The 21,575-nt window shown below is 53.3% G+C and overlaps 1 protein-coding gene across 13 annotated transcripts in view; it reads right to left on the bottom strand.

Moving 5' to 3' along the window:
* The window catches only part of MDGA1 (MAM domain containing glycosylphosphatidylinositol anchor 1), a 64,167-nt gene extending 55,581 nt beyond the window's left edge, over positions 1–8,586 (bottom strand). For all 13 annotated transcript variants that reach the window (XR_012433822.1, XR_012433823.1, XR_012433824.1 and 10 more), the window contains exon 1: positions 7,454–8,586. Coding sequence is in view for 7 of the 13 variants with exons in the window: in XM_005553119.5 (XP_005553176.3) it covers positions 7,454–7,520 (67 nt within the window). In the remaining 6 variants the exon portion in view is untranslated. The remainder of the gene's footprint in view (positions 1–7,453) is intronic.
* Between the last annotated feature and the right edge of the window lie 12,989 nt (positions 8,587–21,575).

Below are 21,575 nucleotides of genomic sequence, written 5' to 3'. Positions count from 1 at the left end.
CAAATCTACCTCTCCTGAGTTGATCTCTGTCCTGAGCTCAGTGCTCATGTCCATCCGATTTGTCAATATCCCCCCCAGACGTTCCAGCACCAGAATCCCATGAAGTTCAAAACTCCACTCACATTGTCACTAAAACTATTTACCGAGGCCTTGCGACGTGCCAGGCACTGTGCTCAGAGCTTCTTAGGCACCATCTCATCACGAACACACAGTGAGTACGATGATCTCCATCTGACAAGCGGAGAAGCCACAGCTTAGAAAGCAGATGTAACTTCTTGGGCTTTTGCAGCTGGTGTGGGGCAGAGCTGGGATTCAGACCCAGGTTTCTTACGCAGAAGTCGAGGCCCTTAACTACTTCATTTCCCCAAACCTGTCTGACTTCCAGTGGCTTTTGTTCAACCTGTTATCACTGTGTGCCAAGTCTCCCAGCTCCAAATCTCAGAGCCGTTTGCAGCTCCTATTCCTTGCCTGAACTCTTTCCATACACTTTCAGTGCTTAATGATGGTACAATCTTGTGTCTTGCCTTTTGCAACAGCCTCTAACTGGTTCCCTTCCTCCATCCTCAAACCCCTACCATCTATTCTCTACATGGCAGCCAGAACGGTTCTATTAAAAAGGTGTCAGTTCATGTCTCTTCTCTGCCCAAAACCCTGCCATGGTCTCCTATCTCATGCAGAACAAAATCCAGAGTCTTTTCATAGCTTTCAAGGCTCCAAACAATTGGACCTACTAACTCTCTGGCCCCACCTTCTACTCCCCTCCCCCTGGCTCATGCTGCTCCAGCCACACTGGACTCCTCACTGTTGCTCCAACAGGCCAGGCAGGTTCCTACTCCAGGGCCTTTGCAGTGGCTATTCCTCTGCCTGGAACACACCTACTGCACATGCCCACAAAGCTCCCTATGACTCCCCTGGACAACTGCAAAGGCGCCTGACAGTCTGTCCAGCATGGCCTCTTCCCACACATAGCGGCATGGCTACTAGCCCATAATATGGCTTGCATCAACCCAGCTCCCCTGTTTGACATCCTCCTTACAGCTTTGCAATGAGCAGTTCTGGGTTCAAGTCCAGGTCTGCCACTTGGACAAGGGACTGATAAATGACTTTCTCAAGGAGTTGTGATGAGACTGAAGATAAAGCATACTCATGACCGCAGGTTGGACAGTCAATGTTAGCAATGTTTATTATTATTCCTGGACCAGTGCAGTGGCTCATACCTGTAATCCCAGCACTTTGGGAGGCCAAGGCGGGCAGATCACGAGGTCAGGAGATCGAGACCATCCTGGCTAACACAGTGAAATCCCATCTCTACTAAAAATACAAAAATTAGCTGGGTGTGGTAGAGTGTGCCTGTAGTCCCAGCTACTCAGGAGGCTGAGGCAGGAGAATTGCTTGAATCTGGGAAGCAGAGGTTGCAGTGAGCCGAGATCGTGGCACTGCACTCTAGCCTCGGAGTCAGAGTGAGACTCCATCTCAAAAAAAAAAAAAAAAAAATTCCTTTACTGTTCCAGCCCTAACAGCCCCAATTCCCTTTCAGCTCATGCTCCAGCACAACTGAACAGCTCACGAACTCCTCACACACTTGGGTTCCTTAGCTTCCAGGCGTTTGCCACAATCTGCCCTCCACCAGGAATGCCCCTCTCAATCCTTACTTCTATTTGTCAAGGCCAGTTCAAATGCTCCCTTTTCTACAAGGCCTTGGAAGCAATTACTTCACCCTTCAAATTCTCACAACCTTTTATCTGCCCTTGTTACATGACATTTATCAAAATCTTCCCCCATCTTTCATGTGATTCCCCTTCACCTTCCATCTTATTCATCTCAGTAGCCCTGCCAATGCCCAAAACTGGTTCTTGCTCAAGTTAGAGGCTCAGTAAACATCTAATGAATGATGAGTGAAAGGAACACCACACTGCTTTCCTTCCCTGCAAATCAGACGATCCAGTGGGACTGAGTGTTAGCGCTACTTCTTACCAGCTGTGCAATGTTGAGCAGGTCACTAAAACTCTTGGAACCTCAGTATTCTCATGTGTTCAATGGAGACAATAGTACCCCCTGTGCTGACCTCTCAGAATGTCATGGAAGCAAAGGCTGCAGAGGCATGAAAATGCCTGGTAAGTCATGTGGCACTTACACACTTATAAGGGATTGTTGTTCTAACCAACAATCCTCCCTAAAAGGTTCATTCCCCCTCACACAAAAGGATGCCTGAAAAAACCATGACCAAAGGAATGGTGGGTTATCAAGTGAGGTTTGCTTTCTTTCTTTATACTTTTATGTATTCCTTGATTGTTTTGCAAAGAGCACTATGTTACTCACAGCAGTTACTCATGGTGTTATTCATAGACTTGAGGAAAAATGAGATTTCATTGTTGAAAAACAAAAATATTCATTCCTTTGAGCTAAGCCTTGCTCTTGCCTCCTGTATCAGCATTCTAGCAGCAGATGTATGCTTGCAAAGCAGGGTCTTCTGACCATGGGGAGAAGATGCAGAAGAGAGGCCATGTGCCAGGTTTATACAGAGGCGTTTCTGCATGGGCACAAGCACCTCCATTCCCCCTGCCACAGCCTTACCAGAGCAAGAGCCCACTAGGCTAAGCTGAGCCCCAGCATCCAGCTGGGGCCTAGGGAAAACCTGATTCATCTGAGATCACAGCAAGTGTGGCTTTGGCCATGGGCAGGTGCCTAGGGACACGGGGGTGGGTACGTGGGATCTGGAGGGAGGCTTGGAATTCCAGAAGGCCCTAAGGAGCCCTTTTCAGTCCCAGGTTGAGGAATGAGCATAACTCATCCCTTAGATAGGGTGAGGCCCACGGGAGCCCAGGAAAGGCAAGAAGCAATGTGGCGGCCAAGCCCTCCCCCTGCTGGCCACATCTGGAACGGCAGCAGCAGCCGCACAGGGCAGGGCCCCTAGGCAGTTACACACACACCAGGGACCTGGGACAGTGTGAGGCTCAGGTGTCCAGAGGTGGGAGGTAAGGCAGGGCTCTTCCAGGAGTGAGAGCCGAAGACTCCATCTCCTAGGTCCTCTGTCTTCACCGGGTGGGTCATCTCCTAGTTCACCTTCCATGAGCCCAGCCATGAGATGAAAGTGAGGGGTGGTGGGGGAGTGGCAGGGACACGGGGACAGTGGCATTTGGGGTGGGGGTGTCTTCCACATTCCTGCCTCTGTCTCAATCCTCCCAGGCCCTCCCCCATGCCTCCTGGGCAGCTGGGAGAAGCTGGGGCTGCTACCACTGCCCGGATTTCCACTCCCGCCCCCAGGTATTGATTTCCTGCATCATTCATTTGCCGGGCCTTGGCGGCTGTGATTAGCTCCCTCCATTCTGCCTACAGATTCCACCCCACTTCCCCCCCCAAGCCTGTCCCTCCATGTTCCAGCAAAGCAGAGCTAATATACCAGGCTCTAAATGAGGCTTTACCACCTTGGCCCCAGCAGCTCACAGCCAGGCCAAGCCAAGTAGCTCTCAGCTATCCCCTGGCCACCCCCTCAAGGATGCTTTCTTGCTAACAAAATCCCCTCTAACCGACCTCCTCCCCTGACCTAGAGTCCCCGCCCAACCATGAAGCACAGATTTCAGCCTGTAATGTAGGACGGGACGTCATGAGAATCTTGACCCTAAGGCGGGGGCTCTCCAGCCTGACACCAAGGGTCTGGGGAGCCCTCAGGCTGGCTAAGGGGCCAAAATCAACTTGGGGTGGGGAGGTAACGCCAGCAAAGCAAACAAAGCAGCTTGGATTTGTGGACACAAGGTGCTCTCCCTCGCTTGTGCAATTTCTGTAAGTGAGAAGAAAGAAATAACAGAAGCACAGAGCTTCTTGAGGACATCAAGAGAACCCCAAGCCTCTGTTAGCCCCAGGGAACCAAAGTTTTAAGGCATGGGATAGGAACTCCAGTGAAAAACCTCAAGTACCCACACCCAGATCAACACCCAGGAGACGACACTGGGACACTCACTTCCTGAAATTCCTTCTCCGTACTCCCCAGAGGAGGGAAAAAAACGGATTTGGTGATAATTCTGTAAGCTATGTTGCTCTTGTCAAATTATTCAACATCTGTCTTCATGTTCCTACAAAAATTAGCATAGGATAGTAGTTTCTGATGACACCTTTGGTGAAATATTTTGACTTCCACCAGTAAGTTGCAAACAACCTGTCTTAAGGATAATGTCAATTCCCACTTCTGCATATTAAATAATTCAGGGGTTTGTTATGTTTTTATAAGGGAGAGGAATCCCACCGACCTGTGGTCCAACTGCTATGAGAGGAGGAGAAGCCAGGACAGAAGGCGGGGTATTCCCGGACGCTATCCGCATGCAAGATATTCCTCTTCCATCACTTGGCTACTGCCTTTGCCCCAGAACTAGGCCACTGGGGCCAGCCCAGCCCCCTGGCTTGCCAGAAAACAGATTACAGGATCCACCCCAGAGGACAACAAACTGGGCCAGGAGATTGGGAGGCGAGGGAGGGAGGGAGAACCAGCTCCAAATGGACCATCTGGTCCAGCACTTGGCTGTTGTAGCATCTGTGCCCTAAAGAAGAACAAAGCCACCTGGCCAAACTGAGAGTGCCGCCTCCCCAACCCTATTGCAGACCATGGATCCTAGGGCAGGTGGTGGACCTCAGTGGGAGGCAGGACATAGGGTTCTAGGCACCGACCTCCTACCAGCCTCACAGAGATACAGTCTAGGCCAAATGCCGTCAGGTTTGCCCTCCACTGCCTGCTCGTCTTCCTCCCCTCTGTTCAGCCCCTCCCTTATCCACACAGGCCTGGGGGTAGAGGGGCAGGGGCAGGGGCAGGGGATCCCTCCTCAGGATACACATTTTTCTCCTATGTCTTGAATTAGACCTGCTGCCTCCCTCCCCCGTGCCAGGGCAATACTAGGCTTCTAGCCTCTTCTCTCTTCTAGGGCTGCAGGCTGGGACTCTGTGACTCGCCCTGAGCAGAGACCCTTAAACAATGCCCCACTGTCCTGCTGGAAACCAAGTCCTAGAGAGACTTCTCATGGAGAAAGAATTTCCAGCCTGCCCCCAACTATGGCCCTTTCTTCATTCAACAAATACCTGCCGAGCTCCTGCTGTTGTGACGGGGACTATGCTGGGTGCTGGATGCAATGCCAGGCTGGAGTGGCCATCCCTGGTCCCTATGTGCCGCCTTCACTCTCATGCTGTTTATTCTGCTTTGGGGGTACAGAAAGACTGCTGGGGAGGGGGCCAGAAGAACTAGTCCCAGATCTTTGACCTACTTCTTAAGCCAGTCCTGGTCCTACAGAGATCCTGCCTTCTGCTGAATCTGGCCAAAGTTTCTAGCATCACAAGGAACTCAGCGACCTCCTGTCATCCTCCTCCTCCTCCTAAATCTTCTCCCGCCTTCATCCACCTCAATAAAGACTTTTAAACCCAGCAATTCCCCTGAGGCCTCAACACTGCCTGAAGCCAAGCTCTCAAAGGAAAAGTGGCATGTCACCCATGCCTTGGTCACCCATGTCGCCCTTGGGCCCAGCACACCCAGCCCACTTTGATTGGCTCTGAGTGAGAGCAACTGGGACCTAGGCACAGAAGGGAGGGGAGAAAACACAGAGAGAAAAGGGTAATATATAAGCCTATGGCTGAATCCTGGCCCTAGAGTACTCTGAAATGAGGGTCCACAGAGACCACTGCCCCTGACTCCAAATCCCACTCTCATTGCTGGGTTTACTAGACTAGGAACAGAGGAACCTCCTGAAGATGAGCCCCAAGCAGCCTAGAGAAGGTTAGAGAAGCTGGAGGGGATAGAGGACAGGCATGACCAGGAATGGATCTTGCCAAATGCACGCAATGGCACAGGGAAGGAGGGTAGGGTGGAGGACAGCAGCATGCAGGAAGGGCTCTCCATCACCCTCCCCAGCCCCAAGGCTGTGTTGAGAAGGCAAAGACCTCAGCAGCACCTCTCTTAGGTACCTTGACTTGGGGAGAAAGAAGACTTGGGGAGAAAGAAGAAAGAGAAACCCCAGTCTACTGGCATCCTCATCTGCCCTGGAGAGGCCAAGGCCTCCAGGACCTGCCCCGTGGCCTCCTCCCCCAAACCCAGCCTCTCCCAGTCCCTGCTGCATTCTTTCCTGCCTTTGCTGGCCTCTGTGAGGGGCCATGCAGTAAGACACACACAAACTAATTAAGAAGCAGAGTTTGGCCAGATGCCTGGGCTAGTCTTACCAGAGAATTAAGCCCAAGCCAGCTAGCTGGGTAGGGCCAGGAGCATGTCACCTCCCAGACACCCTTCAGGACACCCCTTCCTCTTGCCAGGCACAAGCAGATGGCCAGGCACCCTCCAGGGTGCTTTAGCCTCAGCACCTGAGGCTGGCAGCCAGTAGTCAGTGCCTATACCACCCCACAAAGAACAGGTCAGACTCCCCTGGATCTAAAAGAGGAATCATTAGTCCCTCCACCCAACAGAAAAGGAGAGAGAGAATCCTGCCCGCCCCAGCCACACATCACTAAAAAGGGACCTGGACAAGCCATCCCGCAGTCAAGAGAAAGCAAAGTAACGGCCACTGGGCCCCTGAGAATGACTTTCAGTGCTGTGGGGTTAAGGCACTGCGGGAGGCTGAGCCAGGTGACTGAATGGATGATGCCTGCCCCGGGGGCCTTCCCTGGGAAAACCCACAGGATGGAAGGGGGAAGGGGTAACCAGAGTCTCCCTTGGAAACCAGAGCGAGACGTGCGGACGCAGGAGCAAGGCTGCGTGGCAGGAGGCAGAGTTTGGACACGTATCCCGGTGGGTGCGTGCCGTGTTTGCGTTTTCTGGGGATGGTGGCTGAATGTGTCTGTGTGTGCGCGCAGGAAGAAGGAAGGTGGGGCTGATGTTTGTAGCTAGGAACCGGAGACGGGAAGAACTGGTTCAGGGAAGGTCCGAAAAGGGATGCCGGGGTCGTAGGCGCCGGAGCCAGGGAATGTCGGTATCCTGATCAGGCTGTCAAGCCGTGAATAGAAGAAGCGAAGCCGAAGCAACAGCGGGGAAGGCGAGCCCGCCGCCCGACCGCGGTGCTGACAGCCGGCTCACCCGCAAGCCGCGCGGCAACTCCGGCTCATGCATCGCTTGGCTTCCACTCCGGAGGCCGAGCCAGGACGAGCTTTCGGTGCAAGTCGCTGCACCAGTCCCGGGCTGGGTCTGTCCGGGTCTCCCGAGCCGACCGGGTGCTCTCAAGGGTTCCTAATCATTCCCGCCTCTAGCAGGGTGTGGGAAAGTGGGTACCTCCCCCTGACATCCCGGCTTCACACCAGACCCTACGACCAGCCCCTGTGTTCCGAAGCAGCTAGCTCGGTCTCCTCGCGCCCTGGAAAGGGCGGGGACGCGGGCATCCACTCCAGAGTCCGAGTCGAGGTCTCCACCAAACCCCGGCAGCGCGCACTTTGCGCCTCTTGCAAAGTTTCCGCGCGGGGCTAAGCCAAGGTGGAGCGGGACGCGGGCTCTTACCGTAGACTCCTTGTCCCCGGCAGTGGAAGGGGATCAACGCCAGAAGTAGAAGGCAGGTCACCTCCATCTTCACGGCCGGTGCTTCATCCCCGCGAGGCGGCGCAGCCCGAGAGGCGGCGGGGGGCGCATTCGCCGGGGCCCCGCGTCGCCCCTATGTCCCCCCCTTTCCCTGAGAGGTGACAGAGAGAGTGGCGACGAAGACCAGGAGATTGAAGAGGCGGAGGTAGCGGAGACCCGGGTTTCTCCTCCGGCGGGGTCGCAGACCGCGTGGGGACGCAGGGGGCGCTGGCCCAGCCCCGGGTGCCTCCGCGCGCCCGGCACAGCAGCCAGCGCCCCGACCCGAGGAGCCCGGCCGCCGAGCGCCGCGGGTCCCCACGGCTGTCCGCGCGGGATGCTGGGCGCCGGGGACCTCTCGGCGGCGGCGGCGGCGCTTCGATCCAACAGGCCACGGACGACTGACAAACTTGTCGTTTCCCCGCACTGGGGCCGCCCCTCAGCGGAGCGGAGTCGGGGAGGCCGGGGCTCCGCTCGAGTTAATCCGCTGTTTCCAGTCCTGCGGCCGCTGCCGTGGGCTCAGCGGCCCCACTCAGGGGGCCGGGCTGAACGCACTCGCGGCGGCGAAGGAGCCCCGGGTCCGGCCCTCCTGATCCGGGGAGCAGCGCGGGCTGGGTTCGGCCGAGGGACGAGCGCCGCGCGTCCCCGGGTCCGTGAAGTTAGCCGAGTCGCCGAGAAACCCGGGGGAGGAATAGCAGCCCGGCGCCCCGCGGGAATCTGGAGAGCAATTCCAGGCAAGAGGGGCCCCAGAAAACGGGGAAAGGAGGAAAGTTTGAGTCTTTTGAAAAATATTAGCGCTCTCCCCCAGGCCGGGGCTGCGGCGCGGGCGCCGCTAGCCGCCTCCGCTCGCCTCGCTCCTCTCCCGCCGTCTGGCCGCGGCCGTGGCGCTCCCGGGCTCCGAGCTCTCCGGAGAGCGGGGCTGCGCCGCACCCCAAGTTGGTCGTCCCCGCCCCCGCCCGGCGGCCTTGGCCTGCGGGGGCCCAGAGCGGGCGGGGTCGGGCCGGGCTCCTGGGCGCGGCGGCCGCTCGGCTCCGGGTCGCGGGAGCTCTCCGCTCGCTCAGCAACTTGGGCTTTGCTGTGCTGCTTTTTCGCCCCTCCGAGGTTTTCATTCCGCTCTCCTCCCGCCTCCCTCCCTCCCTTCCTCCTCCCTCCTCCTCGCGTCTCCTCGTTCGGTCTCTCGCTCTCCCACCCGTTGTCGCTCGCTCTCCTGTTTGATTCCCCTCCAGTTAAAAAAAGGAGCCAATTAAAGGCAGCCCAGCTCGCCTGGCCCAGCCTCTGTCCAATTCCCTCGCCTCCCCCAGGACCAATTAGAGAAAACAAAACAGGGCTGGGGGAAGCTGACTGCCTGCCTTTCTCTCTCTCTCTCTCTCTCTCTCTCTCTCTCTCTCTCTCTCTCTCTCTCTCTCTCTCCTCTCTCCTCTCTCCTCTCTCCTCTCCTCTCTCCTCTCCTCTCCTCTCTCTCTCTCTCTCTCCTCTCTCCTCTCCTCTCCTCTCTCTCTCTCTCCTCTCTCTTTTCTCTCTCTCTCTCTCCTCTTCTCTCTCCTCCTCTCTCTCTCCCTCTCTCCTCTCTCTGCCTTCCTCTCCTCTTTCCTTTTCTCCTTTCCCTCTCTCTCTTACTCTCTCCGCCCCCTAACATTCCCCCCGCAACCCCGCCCAGCAGGAAAATGTCAGAAAGCAGAAATGGATCCATCTATCCCGAGGACAGTGGCGGAGGGACCTGGGTTTCGGCGCGGGCTCTGCAGCCGCGCGCTCGCACACTCGTTGTTCGCCAGCCTTGCACACCCAGACTAGCTGGCCGAGCCGGAAGCACCATTGCCAGCAGCCCGCGGGGCAAGCACGGCCGCTCGCTCCGGGGACCCAAGCTCTCAGGGCACTGCACACTTCGTAAATGTTTTGCACTTTGGGGAGGCGGGACTGAAGCGGGGATCCTGGGGAAAGGCCGGGCGCCTGCTGTTACTGGGGTCGTGCAGCCGCGCGAGCCGGGCCGCGGCTGTGGGTCTGCAAGGCTGTCTGCCCGGCTCGGGAGGCCCCCGCCCCTTTTCAGGCGTCTGGTGCCCGGGCCAGGCCAGAGCAGCTGGCGGAGAGGTCGCGCTGACAGCTCCTGCCCTTGCCGCGGCCCACAGGTTGCCAACAGGTTTGTTCTCACGACCCCTCCGCCAGAGCTTCCCTAAGTCACCCCACATTTTCCTTGGCTAGCCGCTCTCCCCATCTTGCCTCCTCTCGGGACCTCAGGCGCCCCCAAGCGCCCCGGGGGCACACCTCCTTCCGGCTGCCGAGCCCGGGCCCCGCTCCAGCCGGGGGAGTCCGGTAGTCGGGTCTCAGCCGCCTCTAAGGGGCCCTCGGGGAGCAGGGGTGCGGAGAACGCTCCTCCCAAACGCCTGCGGGGAGGGGCGTAGCCTGGCAAGCCAGGCGGGTGGCCTCCCCCGCGCCTCCGATCCCGCCCCGCGCCCAACCCGTGTCCTGCTAATCTCACCTGCTCCACCTGTCGCCGTTATTTGTCTCAGCGTGTGCGCAAGAATTGTTTTAGTCGGCCCGTGGGAGCGCAGACAATCGCAGCAGCTAACAAGCAGGGAGACTACAACCCCCACCCCGCTTCGACCCCCGGAATCGCTCAATATCTTGATGGTGGTTCCACGACTCTATGCATTTGTCAAAACGCAAAGATCTCCACACCCCAAAAGGGTTAATTTGTCTGCATATAAATTGAAACATAAATTTTTAAAAAATAATAATAATAATGAACCGCCCCTTTCCCAGGCCCATTTCCTGCTGGGTCCCTCCTCCCTTGACTCTCCAGGGCTTAGCCCCACCCGAGCGCGCGCTCCTGACTGCTGGGAGGGGAGTGGGAGGTGTCGGGAAGTGCCTGGTGGCATGGGGGGTTCCATCTCCCTTTCTCACCCCCTTTCTGTCCTTCTCGGGAAGCCCAAGAACATCCGAAGACTCCTGTTCTCTAGCCCACCTCCACTCGTTTGCGCCTCCCTTGTGCCCTCTTCCCTCTTCTCTCTCCTTTCTGCCCCGTGGGTCCAAGGCTGATAGGGGGTCCAGACTCAGTGCGGTGCACGCAGCAGATGCCAGCTGCAGACGTGTTCAGTGAATTCACGAATGATGCCCATCATGGCCAGATATCACAGACCCGGGATACCCTCAGAGTAGCCATCCTTTCACTCCCCAGCCCCCGACTGTTACCTCAAAGGCAAAATTTTCATTTTCTGTCCCACAGAGATACACAGCCACCATGCCTCTTCCTACCCACCCCCCCATCCAGTCGGAAAAGGAAGTGGTGCCAGTTGAGAGAGTGATGAGGACTAGCTTCTTCTATTGTCATCCTCTTCCCATTATTAGAGGGTTCCTGGAAGTCCCCACCCCTTCCAGGAAGCTCTCAGGGAGTGATCACAGCCGCTGTGGCTTGCCCATTCTGAGCTGAATGTGTACTTCTCTATGTCATGGGAAACTGCCCTCTGATTTTCCAATTAGCTGTTCCAACACCAAACAGCAGTCAGTTGCTCCTTTTTGGCTTTGGGGTGAGTTACTGGGGACAGGGAACTGCACTGACTCAGCTGACATTCTCTTGACTTTGCCTTCGCTAAACTCACACACTAGCCTGGAAGAGAGAGAGGTTCATGATGGCGGGTTGGGGGAACAGAGGACCAAATTAGCCAGGCTGGGATTGAACATTTGCTATAGCTAATCCACTTGTGAATACTCTGCAGCTAATTGTATGCAGTGTAAATACCTTGACAGCCTGTTTGTGTGTGCCTGTAAATTCAGCCGTCTCCTCCCCCAAGTGTGCCCTGCCTGCTACCTCAACAGAGCCCAGTGTCTGACAATGGGAGGCAACCTCGGAGAAGGGAAAGAGCCCTAGACATCAGTCCTGTGTTCCAGTCCTAACCTCTCTAGGCCTCAGTTTCCCCAGATATAAACTAGGTAAGATCCCTCTCTTCCTAGAGAAAAGGGGAGTAATAAGAATAACAGCTGACACCATATGCCAGGCACTGTATTAACTATTTAATCCTCATAACCGCTATGTAAGACAGGGCTGTTATTCTCATGGAATGACATAGGAAGATGTAGTGACTCACTCAGCTGCTAAGGGGCCAAACTGAGCTTTGACCTCAGTAGCTTGGCTCGGCGACCTTGCCCTCTCCCACTGTTCTATACTGAAGAGGGGCAAGGGCCTAGGTATCTAACAACGTTTCCGCAAGAAGTGTTTACTGTTCCCTTTACAGACACAGAGAACAATACTCTGGCCCCCAAATTGCATGAAGGGCAGGAGGGACATGAGAGCTAGACTGCTAGACCTGACATGGGCCATAGGGCACAGGATGAGCCCGAGGCCAGGCTGTCTGGAGGCTTGGTGGTCAGCACCCAGCTGCCAAGTTTTGGGTTCCACCCAAGATCATTCTAAGGTCACTTCCCTCTAGAGAAAAAAATATATTTTTTGCCTCAAAGAAAACCTAGCACTTGGGCCCCAGGAGGTTTCAGGAACTCGCTGTTGACCATAAGCCAGGGGCCAGGGAACCAGGGGCTCCAGGCATTGAGCACGGAGGGCAACTGCAGTCTGTTGTGACAGCATGTTACTAGAAAGCTCTCCCATCTCCTCCTGCCACTAGCTGGCCTCCGACGAGTGACAGCCTGGAAGAGGAGAGAAGGAGAGAGAGAGAGAGAGAGAGAGAGAGAGAGAGAGAGAGAGAGAGAGAGGAAGAGTCTTTGCTAGCTGGTGTCATCGCCTTGCGAGAGAAATTGTCTCTGAAAATCATACAGTGGCAGGTATTGATTCAATCTCATTGCAAGATGCTTTCTGGTCATGTGGGGGAAGGATGACTGTGAGGGGCGAGGAACAGGAGAATTATGACCCCGCCGAAAGACCAGTTTATTAATTCGGGCTCTAACAAATAGCCAATTAATGGCTTCAGCTGCTAATTAGTAGGCTGTTAACTCCTATTATAAACTGTGGTGGCTCAAGACTGGTAAGAATGCAATCCCACCATGATACCCTTGAAGAAAAGGGGCTTGTAGACATATGTCACTCAGGGTGTGTAGCCCACACCACCCCCCTCCTCATCCCACACCCCCGGCAGACCTTCTGCTGGTAGAATACAGACTTCGTGAGAGCAGGGACCTTGTCTATATGTTCACCATTAATTCATTTAACAAATATTTGATGAGTGCTTACTATGTGCCAGGCACTGCCCTAGGCACAGCAGACTCAATGTAAATAAACCAGACAAGAATCCCTGCCTTTGTGGAAGCTATAGTCTAGTGAAGAGACAGACAATAGACTACACAAATGGGGAAAATAAGGTATTTGGACAGTACAGGGTATGAAGGAGAACACTAAAGCTAGGGAAAGGAGTAGGAAATGTAAGAGCTGAACTGTCAGAGAAGGTATCCAGAAGGACCCCACTAACATTTCAGTCATGACCTTAAAGAGGAGAGGGACCTAACCACGCCAGTATCTAGGGGGAGGACATTGCAGAGAGAGGGGACGGCAAGGACAAAGGCCCTGCGGTGGTGAGGAGGATGTGGCTGCAGCTGAGAAGGTGAGGGGAGAGTAGGAGGAGCTGAGATCAGAGAGATTTAGGGGGCAAGTCATTCGGGTCTTGGGATTATTGCAGGATGTTGGGTTTTACTCTGAACGCAATGAGAAGAGCTGTGACAGGGTCTCGAGCAGAGCAGGGAGGGGATCTAACTTTAACTTAGCAGGCTCACTCTGGCTGCTGTGTAGGGAATAAACTGAAGGGGGTGCCACAGTATCCTCAGCAGCTGGCACTGTGCCTGGCCAGTAGTAGGTGCTCAGTAAATCCTTATCATATGAGTTGATTAATGAATATTGATGGGGCTAGATTGCAAGACTAGGAACCATGCCCACATTTGAAAGGCTAATTTATTTAGATTGCCTTGTAAATTATTTTACAACATCTCCATAGGTGCCCTCATATTGAAACTTTCCAAGGAATTCCACATCCATTATCCTACCTGGTCCTTAAAATGTTCCCGTGAGGTAAATTAAGACATGTGGCCCCCTCCATTTTACAGATGTGAAGACTGAGGCAAGCAGACATTTGCTGACTGGCTTAACAGGCCGTGACAGAAGTGACCAGTTCTAGAATCTTGGGTGTGGGGAAGAACGCAAAGGAGACAGGAGTCCCTCTCCCACTTTTGGCTACTATGTTACAACTACACCCTGACTCACTGTGTGACCTTCCCCTTTTGGCCTCTGGATTCTCATTTCCACAATGAGCATATGTGCCTGGACCACCTCTGAGATTGTTCCCAGCACTAGACTCCAAAGCCTTGTGAGCTCTCTCCAAGGCCTGGTATCTGAAGCCACCATTTCCCAAGTGAGGGTCACCTGGGCTTCCTTTGTCTACACTAATGTTGGAAAAGGGGAGGTTTTGTTTAACTTTTGTGAGTTGCTGGTTCAGTAGATCACAAGTAATTTTGTTTTAACACTGACTTGAAAAATATATGGTCTTCCCACTCTGAGCAGGTGTAAGGATCACTGGTTTACCAGGCTCTGCTTCCCCGCTGGGCTGGGTATGGGAAAAAGCAAACGGGCTGGAAAAGTGGAGTTCTTTTGACTCTTCATTTGGCACGCCATTGTGCTGGAGGCATCCAATAGCTAAAGATACAGCCCTGCTCTCAGGTAGCCCAAGTCTGATGGAGGAGACAGCCCTGGCCCTATGGGCCTGTAGTCTGATGGGGGAAGACTGCTATTATAGGGTTATAGATCCTGGAATACAAATGGAGCCAGGCTATAGATCTAGGGACAGATACTCTATAACAGCAACCAAGTGTTCACTACATGGGTAAGAGTGAAGAGGATGGAGAACTAGGAAGGCACTGGCTGGTGACTCTGATTTCTAGGCTCTTACTGAAAGTTGTTTTTTTTTTTTTTTTTTTTTTGAGACAAGATCTCTCTATTGTCCAGGCTGGAGTGCAATGGTGCAGTCAGAGCTCACTGCGGCCTCAAACCCCCAGGCTCAATTGGTCCTCCCACCTTAGTACCCCAGTAGTTGGGACCGCAGGCCCGCGTCACCACGCCTGGCTAATTTTTATTTTTTATTTTTGTAGCAATGAAGTCTCTCTCTGTCACCCAGGCTGGTCTCAAACTCCCAGCCTCAAGCGATCCTCCCACCTTGGCCTCCTACAGTGCTGGTATTACAGGCATGAGCCACCACACCCAGTCGGCCTCCTATCCTCTCTTTTTTTGTTTGTTTTGTTTTGTTTTGTTTTGTTTTGAGATAGAGATTCGCTCTTGTTGCCCAGGCTGGAGTGCAGTGGTGCAATCTCGGCTCACTGCAACCTCTGCCTCCCAGGTTCAAGCCGTTCTCCTGCCTTAGCCTCATGAGTACCTGGGATTACAGGCACCCACCACCACGCCCGGCTAATTATTTTTGCATTTTTAGTAGAGACGGAGTTTCACCATGTTGGCCAAGCTGGTCTCGAACTCCTGACCTCAGGTGATCCACCCGCCTTGGCCCCTAAACTTTCTTCAAGCCTGGTTGCCTGCAGCCTTCCAAATTTCAGCCAAACCCAAGGGAAGTAGTCTGTGTTTTATTTCGGTTATTTTCTCCTAATGCAAATGTCCTTCTGGGCTCCTGGGAAAGTGGCCTATTTGAAGGAAATACTGTGAAACTGGCATGCAGCCGTTGGCACCCACAGGGAAGAGCACCATCTCTCTGGAAGCCAGGCTTCACCCCAGCAAGAAGTCCCAGCCCCATCTGACTCCACGACCTCCCCTAGGGAGATACCTTTGATTAAGGAGACTGCAGGGCATCTAGAGATCAGCTCCTCTCCAAAGGCCCCACCTGCTACTCTGGCCTCATGGATGACACCCCTCCACCCCAGGCTTAGAGTGGGCATTCGTCCTCTGTGCTCTGTTTCCATGTGTGCTGTGCTCAAGGATAGAGGGAGCATCCTACTCATGCCTGGATCACTCACAATACCCAGTGCCAAGCTGAGCACATAGTAGTTATTTGATTTATGCTCATTAAAATGAACAGGGCAGGGTGCGGTGGCTCACGCCTGAGTTCCTAACACTTTAGGAGGCCAAGTTGGAAGGACTGCTTTTGCTCAGGAGTTTGAGACCAGCTTGGGCAACATAGTAAAACCTCATCTTTTAAAAAAAAAAAAAAAATCAGAAAATAAGCCGGGCATGGCGTCATGCGCCTGTGGTCCCAGCTACCTGGGAGGCTGAGATGGGAGGATTCCCTTGAGCCCAGGAGGTCAAGGCTGCAGTGAGCCACGATCACACCACTGCACTCAGCCTGGGTGACAGAGTGAGATCCTGTCTCAAAAATAAATAAATAAATAAAAATAAAATAAAATGAGCTGAGTTTGTTACCCTAACTAACTCAAACAAAAGTAGGCTTTGGGCAAGACCTAAATTACCAGGATAATGGAGGCCCAAATTATCCAGACAATATGTAGATTAGGGACAAATACAAATAATGAAGATCCAAGAAATGTTTGAGTTATGTACAGGCTGAAGGAAAACTGATTCTCGGGGAGGGGAAGCAGGCAGGTGAGGCCCAGAACTCCTGGCAAACCCCCTTGTAAACAAGCGGCAGGGGGTTAGCAACCCCCACTGCTGCCTCCTTCTGGGATGCTGTCAGGGAGGAGAGGTCTGAATCAGGTGCGTTCCTGGAGGCATGGGGGGTCTGCCAGGCTGAGGGTGGCTCTGTCCTCAGGCATCTGCTCCCAGGCCTCAGCAGCCCCAGTGGAACGTATCAAGTTTCGCTGAGCTGGTGTTTCTCACTTTCTCCCCGGCGGCTCAGCTCCGCAGGAAGCAGGATCAAATGTTCTCCAGCTTGAAAAGCCTGGGGTGTGAGGTGAAAGAAGAAGGGTAGGAGGGGCGGCCAATCTGCGGTATTGGGAGGGGAGGGGCCAGGGCCGGGCCCCAGGGACAGGGCCCCAGACTCTTCTTGCTCCCTTTCTGTTTAACCCTCCCAGCCAGTTCTTTTTCCTTTAGCCATCAGGTCTTTTTGATCCACGTAAAAGGGAGTGGGGGGGCGGGAAATTTGGCGTGGACTTCGAGGTGTTCAGCACACCCGCGACCGCTGCGTAGCATAAACTACAGGGGGCGCCATTCACATAGGATACGACAGACGTGGCGCTCCCCCCAATCCCGCCCTGCCACCCCCGGTTCAACGTGGGGGCCCTGCTGCCACTCCCTCGGCTCTGACCTGACCCCAGGACAAGCTGGCGGGTCATCCTACCCTGTACCTCACTTCCCTCGCTCCTTCTCTTCCCAACCCACCCCCAAGCCCCCGCCCCCAACTCCTGTCTTGGCCCCTCACCCTCCAGATCGCTCTTGGTCTGGCCCCCACTCCTGCAGGCCACGCTGCCGATGGCTCAGAGAGAGACTGGGAAGGAGCCATGGGCAGTTCTCCTGCGCATGCTCGCTGTGAGACGAGAGCCGTGAGCCCTGGGGACTCGCTGCCCTTTTGATTAACTCGTCTTATTATGTGGCTCTCCTGGCTCTCCTTGGACACCCTCCATGCCCACCATCCCAGGTGGCCTTTGGGATCCATGCCTGGCACAGGCTTGGAAGGAACCCTGAGGCACCGGCCCAGTCAGTCTCTAAAGGATGATCCGGCCTGCCCATCCGTCCCCCTTTTCATCCGCTAATCCAAGGCTTATCTGAAGGAGTGTGCTAACATTCATAAGTATCAAATGCCCAGCATAAAGGCCATTTGCTTTCATGACCACCTTTGTCATCTTCATTTTAGAGGTAGGGCAACTGAGGAACAGAGAGGTTCAGTCACAGACAGTTAATAAGTTGTGTTCTATCAAACTAGAGAATCTGGCTCCAGAGACAGTCTATACTCTTCACCACTACTTGGTGCTGCCTCTCACGTAGAAATGGGGCCAAAAGCTGGCACACTAGAGCTGCGCTGGCCAAGGCATAGCTACTAGTAGCTATTTATGTCAGTTTCTCAGTCACGCTGGCCACATTTCAAGTGCTCACAGTCACACTAGCGGTTACCGTGTTGGACAACAAAGATATAGAACATTACCCTCATCACAGGAGTTTTATTGGACAGCAGTGCTCAGGAGTCCTTAATTTTCATCCCAGTGCTACTGCTTACTAGCTGAGCGACCATAGGCCGGTTACCTAACCTCTCTGTATCTCACATTCCATAAGAATAGTGCAAGGCCAGACATGGTGCCTCATGCCTGTAATCCCAGCACCTTGGAAGCCTGAGGTGGGAGGATTGCTTGAGCCCAGGAGTTCAAGACCAGCCTGGGCAACATAAGGAGACCTCATCTCTGTGAATCAAAAATTTAAGAAAACTAGCCAGGTATGGTGACATGCACCTGTAGTGCCAGCTACTTGGGAGGCTGAGGCAGGAGAATCCCTTGAGCAGGTCAAGGCTGCAGTGAACCATGATCAAGTCACTGCATTCCAGCCTGAGCAACAGCGTGAGACCCTGTCTCAAAACAAAAAAGTGCCAACCTCATAGGGCTATTAGAAGGATTAAATGAGAAAATGTATATGAAATGTGCTAGGCATAGTGCCTGGCATATAGTAAGCATACTAAACATTATTAGTTTGTTAGGAATCATAAACCAGTCCTTTATTCAACAAAGTGGGTAGCTAAAGACCAGAATAACTAAGGAACTGCCTCAAAGCCACACAGCAAATTAAACGCCAGATGCCGAGGCTCCTAATTCTTTTTATTCCACCGCATGGCCTACTGATATCACTACAGCCAATAAGTGACTTCTGAATTTGGCCCTCCGGAAAATGTTGTAAGGTGGTTAATTGAGGTTTCCTCAACCTCACTGTACAGATTAAGAAACTGAGGGACCCAGTGCAGTGGCTCATGCCTGTAATCTCAGCACTTTGGGAGGCTGCGGTGGGGAGGCAATTAGAAGTCAGCTGAGGGCAACGAAGTTAGGATGAGGGGACAGAGGCTGGGTACCGACCCATCCTACTGGAGTGGATATGACATGACCTCTTTATTGTGTCTTACCCACAAAATGGAGCTTCTGTCAGGAGGGATCTTTGTCGTGTTCACTGCTATATCCCGCATACTTTAAAGGGTGCCTGGTAATCAAGAAATGGTTGTTGACTGAGTGGATGCCCATTTTTCAGATAGAGATGGTAAGGCTCAGAGATGTGAAGGACTGTGCCCAAGATTGGATTTATTCATATGAGAGGAATTTACTGAGCATCTACTTTGGGTCCACATGTCGAGTCTCTCTGACTCCAATTCCTGGGCTTCCCTTCAATATCTCCCATCTCCAACCCCCATTCTTCAAAGGGGGAGGTAGGGCTGCCCTGACTCCATCCTATAGCCCCGGCACATCAGTGCTCCTGTGTCTTTGGTTGACCTGGCAAGGAGAGGCTTTAGAAGCCTTAAATTAAGGTTCAGGCATGAGTTGTGCAGCCAGGATTTATCCTGAAATTTTATTTTGTGTTTTCCCATTGCGCTTGGAATAATGACCTTCTATTTTCCATCCCAAGAGAAGAACTGAAGTCAGTGTCTGAGTCTGGGTTGTTTTTTTTTTTTTCCCCGGGGGGCGGGGTAGGTTGCCTCAAGTAGCTTTGGGTTTTGTTGTCAAAGCAGAGGGATGCCCCGACTCAGTTAGGTTTAGGAGGTGGAGGTCTCCTGATGGAGAGTGAAGTGGAAGGAGAAGGGAGATGGGGCCTCCCCAAGCTGGGAAGCAACAGAGATGAGGCCTTTGTGTCCCTCTGGCCTGCAGTGCCAGATGGGGTTGATTGTGTACGAAGGCCCTGAGGGTCTTCGGGCCCCACTTGTGGTCATCGAGAGGGCTACTGTGAATACCTCTCAGACGTGTCCAGGGCCGCAGGGCCTGCCTGGGACCTGACTGAGACCTGACCCAGGGTTCAGGAGCCACAGCAATAGGAGTCAACTACCATGGCAACCACAAGGCACAGGGCCTCTTTTCCTGGGTCCCAGATTCTTCTGTGATCCTGGAGAATCCCCCTGAACATAACTAAGGCTGATTTCTCAGCACTGTGGCAATTGGAGATTTGGGATCAGAATTTATTGGACTTAAAAAAAAAAAAACCCACAGTATGACATTTATTGCATGCGGATATTGCAGAGTAAATTCAAACCCACTCCAGTACAGAGGGATCTGAGGGCCTCTGGATGAAGGGGTCTGAGCTGAGAGCCACACACAGGAGGCCTCCTGGAGGTCTGGCCAGGCAAAGCCAAACCCCAGGTGAGGCCTGACTGCCTGGCACACTGAGGAGGCTGCAGGGGAAACACAAAAGGAACTTAATTAAAAAAAAAAAAACTGTATTTGAAAATAACATTCATTTATTTCTGATTGTAAAAATAATACATGCTGCTTGTAGAAAACTGGAGAGAAACAGAAACATATAAAGACAGAAATGTAAATCACCTATAATCCCATCACCCACGATAATCATTAAAATGGTATTATCTGTCCTTTCCCTCTTTATTCTATACACAGCTTTTTACATAATCGAGATGATATTAACATTATTTATATAATTTATATTCTATCAATAGAGGACAACAGGTCCCTGAGCTCTGCATGATGAACAAATGAGCAAATGAGGAACACACACACAGATTCTCTCCCACACGTTCACATGTTCATTTGCACAGACCTTGGGGGAATGAAACATGGGAAAGAACATTAAACAGCATTAAGTACCAACCTGCTACTAAACAGCATCATGACCCTGAGGACCCTCTCTATGCCTCAATTTCTTTTCTTTTTCTTTGAAACAAGGTTGCTCTGTCACCCAGGCTGGAGTACAGCAGTGAGATCCCAGCTCACTGCAGCCTCAAACTCCTGGACTCAAGTGATCCTCCCACCTCAGCCTCTCAAATAGCTGGGACCACAGGTGCATGCCACCACACCTGGCTAATTTTTTTTGAGATGGAGTCTTGTTCTGTTGCCCAGACTGGAGTGCAGTGGTGTGATCTTGGCTCACTGCAAGCTCCGCCTCCCAGGTTCACACCATTCTCCTGCCTCAGCCTCCCGAGTAGCTGGGACTACAGGCGCCCGCCACCATGCCTGGCTAATTTTTTGTATTTTTAGTAGAAACGGGGTTTCACTAAAATGGGGTGTTAGTCAGGATGGTCTTGATCTGCTGACTTCGTGATCTGCCTGCTTTGGCCTCCCAAAGTGCTGGAATACGGGCATGAGCCACCACACCTGGCCCACACCTGGCTAATTTTTAAATTCTTTTGTAGAGATGGGGTCTCCCTGTGTTGCCCAGGCTGGGCTTGATTTTGGGAGGACCCCTTGAGCCTAGGGGTTTGAGGCTGCAGTGAGCTGTGATTGCACCACTGCATTCCAGCCTGGGCAACGGAGTGAGACCCTGTCTCAAAAAACAAACAAACAAACAATAGTGCCCACCTCATAGGGCTGTTAGAGGGATTAAATGGGAAAATGGGAGGATCACTGCATGTCTCTGCCCAAGACCTTCTTTGCCTGCCCGAAGGCATGGAAGCCAGAAGGGCCAAGGACCCTGAGGTCCCCAGGAGCAGCCCTCAGACAGTGACTCACAGGAGCCGCATAAATACCAGCTCCCTCACCCCTCAGGCAGGACATCCCAGAGGACATGTCCCACACTGTCCCCCAGAGTTCCCCAGTGAGACTGAGCTCCAGCTCCCCACAGTGGTAACTGGATAAATACTACACCCTTTATGGGCTGCCTTCCCTCCCCTGTTTCACTTGCCCCATTCTCCCGTGGGTGTTTCCTGGAGTCACCAAATACCACCTGCCCTGCAATCCTTGTCTCAGGGTCTGCTTCTGGGAAAATCTAACCCAAGCCATCAGGTGATGATGGGTGCCAGGAAAACAAAATGATACTAGGACAAGGGGGTGGAGAATGAGGGATGATGTCACTTTAAGCAGGGAAGGTCTCTTTGGGAAGCCGAGTAAAGTGAGGGGGGGAGACAGATGACTAGCTGGAGGCAAGGGCGTTTTAGACAGAGGGAGCGGCAGGTACAAAGGCCCTGAGGTGCAAACCCCTCGAGGAGTGGGGTGTTAATGATACCCACCCAGCCAGGCTGTGGAGGATTCCTGGAGAGAGTCTGTGCGAACTGTA

Source organism: Macaca fascicularis, chromosome 4 (genome assembly GCF_037993035.2).
Source record: "Macaca fascicularis isolate 582-1 chromosome 4, T2T-MFA8v1.1".
Classification (NCBI taxonomy): Eukaryota; Metazoa; Chordata; class Mammalia; order Primates; family Cercopithecidae; genus Macaca; species Macaca fascicularis.
The sequence above is the reverse complement of the archived record's forward strand: the minus strand, read 5'-3'. Positions and strand labels throughout refer to the sequence as shown.